The 8,004-nt window shown below is 53.6% G+C and overlaps 1 protein-coding gene across 2 annotated transcripts; it reads left to right on the top strand.

Moving 5' to 3' along the window:
• The first annotated feature begins 2,636 nt into the window (after positions 1-2,636).
• On the top strand, positions 2,637-8,003 carry Acadvl (acyl-CoA dehydrogenase very long chain). Of its 2 annotated transcripts, none has more exons than XM_020151469.2 (20): positions 2,637-2,813; positions 2,884-2,959; positions 3,227-3,292; positions 3,380-3,452; positions 3,540-3,604; positions 3,699-3,833; positions 4,363-4,507; positions 4,797-4,926; positions 5,020-5,145; positions 5,471-5,669; positions 5,924-6,028; positions 6,421-6,507; positions 6,591-6,653; positions 6,743-6,844; positions 6,923-7,020; positions 7,100-7,172; positions 7,258-7,330; positions 7,413-7,485; positions 7,573-7,648; positions 7,724-8,003. In XM_020151469.2, exons 1-20 carry the CDS (start codon positions 2,752-2,754, stop codon positions 7,862-7,864), a joined length of 1,968 nt encoding a protein of 655 aa, XP_020007058.2. In that variant the 5' UTR covers positions 2,637-2,751; the 3' UTR covers positions 7,865-8,003. The 2 variants fall into 2 exon arrangements, with proteins under 2 accessions (XP_020007058.2, XP_020007069.2); XM_020151480.2 differs by having other exon boundaries at positions 2,638-2,798.
• The last annotated feature ends 1 nt before the right edge of the window (position 8,004 follows it).

Genomic DNA, 8,004 nt, shown 5'->3' with positions numbered 1-8,004 from the left:
GTGGGGAGGGGTCTTGCCAAACGGCCAGGGGCTAGGGGCCGTGGCGGGGGGGGGGGAGTGGGGTGGGGGGTTTGGAGAAGGCAGCGGCCGAGGGAGCCGAGGAGCCGAGGAGGGAAGGGGAGAGAGGAGGAGAGAGGAAGCAGGGGGAGGGAGGGAGGGAGCTAGGAGCTAGAATGGGGGGGGTGCCTTGGCAGTGTTAACTCCTTCCGTGCTGGCAGGAACCCGGATAATGGGAAAGGAGCTAGAAGCAGAAGCTGAGAGGCCCTAAGGCAAACATGGAGACCTGGCCAGCCTCCAAAGATGACAGCAAAGACCATGAGGATGGATTTCATTTCTTGGAGGAGAAAACATCCACAGTTGGGCTAGCAGCACCTATGCTGTTTAAATGCTGGAGGGAGGCCATGGCAGGGGGTAGGGTGTGAGAGAGGGGTTGACAGGAGGGAGTCCCTGGGGGCCCAGTTCTCCCCCAGGCTTCACAGGAGGGAACCTGAAAAGTAATTATGTCCAGGACTCTTTAGTGCCTGAAATTGGGGCAGGCAAAGAAAAAGGAGAAGAAAGGACTACAGGACTGGCAGAACAAAGTGCATTTTCAGTGCCCTCAACCCCTGGACCACTGACTCAGGATTTTGTGACCAGGGCCCCAAGTCTCAGTTTAATACTAGCAAGACTTTGCTCACCCCTCCAGGCTTGCTGGCTCCCTCAGGAAGCCAGTCACTCAACCCTCCTTACCTGATTCTCTGAGATGGAAGCCTCATAATAGTCCAGGATGTCTGTCACAGGAGCAGAACTAAGTCATCCTCTCCCACCTCAGGCCTCTCTAGCCACCCTTGCCACCATCACTTCTGTTTGGTAAGGGAGGAGCTCCTCTAGGCACTGTTGGGATGACCCCTGCATGGGGCTCCAGCTTGGACCAAATGCTCTCCAGCCCCCAGATTCTATATTTGCCCTCATAGGCCCAGGCCAGCCCTTTCCATCATGATCCCTCAGAAAAGTGGAGTTACTCACCCAGCAAGGCCTGGAAGAGGTCACTGTGCAGCACTGTGAGGAGAGGGGGTGCCCATCGCAACAGTGGGGGGGCCAGGAGCCAGAGGGCTGACCTGGGAGCTGTTGAAAAGCAAGTGACTGAGGATTGGAACCAGGAAGAGACTACCACACTGTCACCTCAGCTTCCCCAGCCTTTGTCCTTTTACCCCATACGATATGGAACAATTCAGGGAGAAATGTCACCAAGTCTCAGACCCCTACAGACCTCCCCTCCACAAGGACCCGTTTTTCACCTCTTGGTCTCTGGGACATCTCTCTCTTCTCTCACTTTAATCGCCCTAATCCTCCAGGATTGGAGTTGAGCTGCCTTCTCCCCACCCAATTCTAATTGATAGGTAAAGCCGGCAGTCTTCCAACCAGCCAATGCTTGTTCATTCTTCCCCAGGTTCCAGGCCCCACCACCACTATCTTGTTCACACGCACTGTAGCCTTTTCTCCCCAAAGCCAGGCATAATTTAGCCACATTTTCCTGAGGGATTTGAAAGAGGATCTCCCTCAAGGAGGCTCCAGCAACTCATAAAACAAAGCTGAGGCTATCTCTTTCTCTTCTCCCAGTCCTGATGCCAGTACAGAAAAGGGGATATACATTTCTTTTATTTATTTTTTGGTGGGACTGGGGTTTTAACTCAGGGCTTCATGCGTGCAAAGCTGGTGCTCTACTGCTTGAGCCACAATTCAGTCCATTTTGGACTAGTTATTTTGGAGATGGGGGGGGTCTCACAAACTATTTGCCTCTGGTTGGCCTTGAACCAGAACCTGGTCCTCCTTGATCTCAGCCTCCCAATAGCTAGGATTACAGGTGTAAGCCACCAGCACTTGGAGGATTTATTGGAACTTCTTGATCCAGGGCTTGAGAAGTGTGGTGGGCGGGGGTGGGGGGTTGGGGGGCTGGGGGGCGCAGTGAGAGAACATAAAGAATTCCTACAGATCCTCTTAGGCCTGGAAGAATCCTTCTGTTCAGAGGTCTAGCCTGGACACAGGGTCTCTGCAAGAAACAGGACAGAGAAATGGTCAAGAAGCTCCCAGAGGCCTTAAAGGAGCGGCATCGAAGAGGGGATAGCTCCTACTGTGCATTTTTTGGTGGTTTTTTTTGTTGTGTTTTTTGGCGGCAATAGGTCTAGAACTCTGGGCCTCACGCTTGCTAGGCAGGCGCTTGAGCCACTCCACCAGCCCCAACTTTTTAGTGTTTTGAAAGTGATACCTCCTAGGTCTCAGGAGAATTCACTTGAGATACACCCCAGATCCAGTCTGCCACCCCATCATTCCTCTCCCTTTTGTACTGGTGGAGACAGATTTCACAAAACTCCACGCATCTGGCATCTTCCTTCTAACTCCACCTGGGAAGTTCTCCCTTCAGTCTACCGTCGCTGTGCCTGTGGCTACAGTTGCCTAAGCTCCTCCCTCTTCCGCCCATTCTATCACCCCCTCAGCGGACTACATTCTAATTCAGACTCGCGGAATGAAGAGTTTGGGGGAGACAAGGGACGCCTGGAGATCACTATAGGTCGGCCAGAACATGCAGGAACCCGGGACGCCCCGGAACTACTACTCCCAGCATGCGCCGGCACCCGGAATCCCCGCCCCCACCGCGCGGTGCATTGTGGAAGATGAATCAGGGCCCGTATACCCAGCCTTGGGCAGATAGGACGAGAGGGAGGTCAGTGTTAACATAGTGGCAGCTGGAGCGGCTGACGCTGGCAGCTGGAGATGCAGACCGCTCGAATGACCCCGAGCGTGGGGCGGCAACTGCTGAGGTTAAGAGGCCGAAGGTCTGTGTATGACACAAAAGTCGGGAGGGTGGGAGACACGGGGTCAAGACTGAACCTCCACTTCCCACAGCCCGCGATCCAATGCGCTCCTGGAGCAGCCCCGGCTTGCCTCTGCCCATCGACCCTATGCCAGTGGGGCCGCTCAGGTAAGTGACAGCAGTCTTGGAAGTGGGGTTCCATTTCAGCTTCCACTACTCTGCCGCCGGCAGGGGTCTCCCTCTTCGTCCCGTCACCTGGTGACAGCTCTGGCAGCGAAAGTGGGGGAAAGGGCAAGCCAGGGTGCCCTGGGGTGAAACTAGGGAAGAGGCACTGTGTCCACCCAACACTCCCCCCCCCCCAGCTAGCTCCTCCCTTGTACTCTCCTTGGCCCCAAAAGCCCCTATCCAGGCTTGGCTAACCATCCTTTTCCCTAGGCGGTTCTAGACAAGTCAGACTCCCCCTCCTCCGATGCTTCAACCAGGGAAAAACCGGCCAAGGCGGTATGTGGCCAGAAGGCCGGGTTGACCTAAGCCAGGGGTAGACCCACCCCAACCAGGTTTCTGAAACCCTTTTCTCTCCCTGCCCAGGAGTCTAAGTCCTTTGCTGTGGGGATGTTTAAAGGCCAGCTCACCACGGAACAGGTGTTTCCATACCCCTCTGGTAAGGGAAAGGGTAGTCAGTGCTCTGTGGGTTCAAGCCAGTCTCCCTCATCTGACAAGCCTGTTCCTCCCCTCCCCACCACTACAGTGCTCACAGAGGAGCAGACACAGTTTCTCAAAGAGCTGGTGGGACCTGTGGCCCGTTTCTTCCAGGTGAGAAATGACTGGGGCCTAGTCCCTTATGGAGTGGACAGAGATGCCAAGGAGTACAAAAAGAGTCTAACATGAAACCCTGTGCTTTCTTAAGGAGGTGAATGATCCTGCCAAGAATGACACTCTGGAGCAGGTGGAGGAAAACACTTTGCAGGGCCTCAAGGAGCTGGGGGCCTTTGGTCTGCAGGTGCCCAGTGAGCTGGGTGGTGTGGGCCTCTGCAATACTCAGGTGAGATAAGCCTCCTTATTTCCCAGTATCCAACACTACTCCAGCTTAGCAGATTCTGCTCCTTCCTCAGGCATGGAGCCAAGGTCTCTTCCAAGCAACTGCCCTGGGGGCTGTGGGACTTTGGTTTTCCCAGCTGTGTATGCAACACTCCCCACAAAATAAACCACAATCTGTAGTCTCCTAGGACCATGGATCTGACCCTAGTTCCCAAGTCCCTGGGGAGTGCCTGTCAATAGGGTAATAGGAAGTCTTCACCAAGACCTAAGACAGACACCAGTATTGTGGTGGTGGTGGTGTTTTTGTTTGTCCCCAGTACTGGTGATTGAACCCAGGAACTCATACAAGCTAGGCAAGTGCTCTAGTCCTAAACTACATCGCCAGCCAGCTTTGCCCTTTTTATGACCCTACTTCCTTCCTATACACTGTGGAGATGGCCCAGGTCAGGCCCTGTCCTGTTGCCCATACTCTCCTGCTGAAGGTAGGTTGCCATGCAGCCAGTTAACAGCCCAGATGCCTACTTCCCCTCCAGTATGCTCGCTTGGCAGAGATCGTGGGTATGCATGACCTCGGTGTGGGCGTTACCCTGGGGGCTCATCAGAGCATCGGTTTCAAAGGCATCTTGCTCTTTGGCACGAAGGCCCAGAAAGAAAAATACCTACCCAAAGTGGCATCTGGTAAGGCAACCCCAAGAGACCCAGGGATTGGGGGTGTCCTGGGCTTGGCACAGATTAGGCAAGTTTTTATGTAGATCACCACATAGCTCATCACATCACTTGGAGATTCTGGAGATGTACCACAGTGTGCTGGTGGGGAAATGGGAAGGAAAAAAAAAAAAAAAACCTGATGGATATTTCCAGAGGTGTTGAGGATCTGTCCGGGAGGCTGGAGGGGAGGAGAACAGCAGCTGGATACCCATCAAGATTCCTGGTAAAGGAGTCAACATCTCATCTCTCATTTCAACAGGGGAGATGTTGGCTGCCTTCTGCCTAACCGAGCCCTCAAGTGGATCAGATGCAGCCTCCATCCGAAGCTCAGCTGTGCCCAGCTCCTGTGGAAAATATTATACCCTCAATGGAAGCAAGATTTGGATCAGGCAATCTCCCATTTCTCCCTTCTTCTCCCCCTCAGCCTAATTCTGGCTCTGCTCTGAGCACTCCATGCTAACCACCCCCTCATTCTCCCACAGTAATGGGGGCCTGGCAGACATTTTCACAGTCTTTGCCAAGACACCAGTTACAGATGCAGCCACAGGGGTCGTGAAGGAGAAGATCACAGCTTTTGTGGTGGAAAGGAGCTTTGGCGGTGTTACCCAGTGAGTGGGTTTGGGGAGGAAGAGGTAGGACTAAGGAGAGGGCACAGTACGGGGCTCCATTATCCAGTCACTCTGGGGGTGTGCAAAGGCCAAAGCAGGTGTGCTGCATATGCCCTTTGGGACGTATGTGTGGAATCCAAGACTGGCTCCAGCAACATAAAGTAATAGGACATAGGCCTCTGTAGCCTTGAGTGTGTGTCAGTGCTTGTTCCCTCTCAACAGTCTAGGAGTTAAAGAGTTCCTCCATGATCATAAGGAGTGGAGGGACTGTTTTCCCCATGGCAACCTATTTCCACCTTGACTTTTCTGCCCTGCCCTGTCATAGTGGGCCCCCCGAGAAGAAGATGGGCATCAAGGCCTCGAACACAGCAGAGGTGTACTTTGACAGAGTACGGGTGCCAGCAGAAAATGTGCTGGGAGAAGTGGGGGGTGGCTTCAAAGTTGCTATGCACATCCTCAACAATGGAAGGTTTGGGATGGCTGCAACCCTGGCAGGTACCATGAAAGCCATCATTGCCAAGGCGGTGAGTATTCTGCCCGAGTCCCCAGCTAGCCTGAATGAATCATGTTGTCCCCCTTTCCATGTGTCCTTGTTCCCTAGCAAGCACTCCCTACGTGAGACCCCATCCCTCACCTGCTAGCAGCTTCAGACCTAGTAGCTTAGCTCTCCAGCCACTATGGACAGAACTCTTTGAGTGTGGCCAAAGTCCATCCCTCCTGCTCAAGCCCAGTCCCCCCTCCTAGGTAAGACTACAGACGTACATGTACTCTCTTCCAGGTGGACTATGCTGCTAATCGTACTCAGTTTGGAGACAAAATTCATAACTTTGGAATGATCCAAGAGAAGCTGGCCCGGATGGCTATGCTGCAGTATGTGACTGAGGTGAGGGCCTCCTATGCCCCTCTCCTTGGAGCCATATGTAGTTTTCTTCATAGTCGGTTCAGACTACAACCCCCAGCAGCACCTGGGGCAGTGGGTCTCCAGCTTTACACCAATGCCCTAGGGGATGCGGGGAGGCATAGTCAGTCTAGCTTCTTAAGTGGGAGATACTGTTCTGCTGAGGTGCTTCCCAGAGGTACTACAAGTTAATTCTAACCCTACCCTCATCCTTTATTTCCACCCCTTTTAAGAGGTCCAATGCTTGGAAGCCCGTGATGTACCAACTCAGAGGACCAAATATGTAGATGTGTTTGAACTGACCACAGAATTAGAAAGTGAAATCTAATGCAGCCTTTTCCAATTTTCTTACGCATGTCCCAACCATGCCACCTCAGTCCATGGCTTACATGCTGAGTGCCAACATGGACCAGGGATCCACAGACTTCCAGATAGAGGCCGCTATCAGCAAAATCTTTAGCTCGGTGAGGACACATGCATGATGGGAGGGAAGTCCAATTGGGGAGCTCAGCTCCAAAACCAATCTCATTAAATTCTTTGTCCCTAGGAGGCAGCCTGGAAGGTGACAGATGAGTGCATCCAAGTCATGGGGGGCATGGGCTTCATGAAGGTACAGGATGGTCCTTGGCATGGGGCAGCTGGGTGGAGTAGGTAGGCACATCTGAGCAGGGACTTATGATGTGTCTTTCCCTGTGCTAGGAGCCTGGGGTAGAGCGTGTGCTCCGAGATACTCGAATCTTCCGGATCTTTGAGGGGGCAAATGACATTCTTCGGCTGTTTGTGGCTCTGCAGGGCTGTATGGTAAGAGAGAGGAGAAATGGGGAGGAGGGGTAAGGAGGACAGTAAATCTTGACTGTAAGACCCTCTCCCCACCCCCAGGACAAAGGCAAAGAACTCTCTGGGCTTAGCAGTGCCCTAAAGAATCCTTTTGGGAATGCTGGCCTCCTGCTGGGAGAGGCAGGCAAACAGCTGAGGCGGTAAGCTCAAGGGCCCAGAGCCAGGGGAGGGCAGGGTAGCGGGTGGCAACTAACCAGTCATTCTCTCCCTTCCTCCTAGGCGGGCAGGGATGGGCAGTGGCCTGAGTCTCAGTGGAGTCATTCACCCAGAGTTAACTCGGAGTGGTGAGTTGGTGAGTAGTCAGGTAGGGCAAAGCTTGCTGCAAGGGTTGATGAGGAAGGCTCCTCTGAGCCCTATGACCCTCACCATCTCTTCAGGCAGTGCAGGCTTTGGAGCAGTTTGCCACTGTGGTGGAAGCCAAGCTGATAAAACACAAGAAGGGGATTATCAGTGAGTGAACTCTGCCCCATTCCCCACACCCCAATATCACCTCCCTCAAACTAACCCCCCTTTCCCCCAATCTACCTGACAGATGAGCAGTTTCTGCTGCAGCGCCTGGCAGATGGGGCCATTGACCTGTATGCCATGGCGGTGGTTCTCTCCAGGTGAGAAGGCAGGGTGGGAGACCTGAACCACAGGGAGGCTGGGCCAGGGGCATAGCTAAGGGCTATTTTTTCCTGCTTCCTGGCTAGGGCTTCAAGATCCCTGAGTGAGGGCTACCCCACAGCCCAGCATGAAAAAATGCTCTGTGATAGCTGGTGTATTGAGGTAAGCCTTGGGGCTACTGGTGTAGGTGGACACAACTGGAGCCACAGGCCTGACCCCCTCTTTCCCTCTCCCTAGGCTGCAGCTCGCATTCGGGAAAACATGGCTGCTCTGCAGTCTGAATCATGGCAGCAGGAACTCTTCCGTAACTTCAAAAGCATCTCCAAAGCCTTGGTAGAGCGGGGTGGTGTGGCCACCAGCAACCCCCTTGGCTTCTGAATCCTCTCAGTCATGGCCTGACCAAGTTATGTGCCTTCTCTTGGGGCTCTGGTTCACCCTGTAGGGAGCCTTGTGTTCCCAGGACTGTGCCTGCCCTCAAGAGTACTTACTGCCTTACAATAAAGTTTTTAACACAGAAG

This window comes from Castor canadensis, chromosome 11, assembly GCF_047511655.1.
Source record: "Castor canadensis chromosome 11, mCasCan1.hap1v2, whole genome shotgun sequence".
Classification (NCBI taxonomy): Eukaryota; Metazoa; Chordata; class Mammalia; order Rodentia; family Castoridae; genus Castor; species Castor canadensis.
This window is presented reverse-complemented; position numbering and strand designations above follow the sequence as displayed.

Bases quoted from the DNA above. Each gene is read 5' to 3' on its own strand.
- Acadvl (XM_020151469.2), top strand. From the start codon at position 2,752: ATGCAGACCGCTCGAATGACCCCGAGCGTGGGGCGGCAACTGCTGAGG. The intron at 3,453-3,539 runs GTAAGGGAAAGG...CCACCACTACAG, and splicing joins GGTGTTTCCATACCCCTCTG to TGCTCACAGAGGAGCAGACA. The intron at 6,508-6,590 runs GTGAGGACACAT...CTTTGTCCCTAG, and splicing joins TCAGCAAAATCTTTAGCTCG to GAGGCAGCCTGGAAGGTGAC.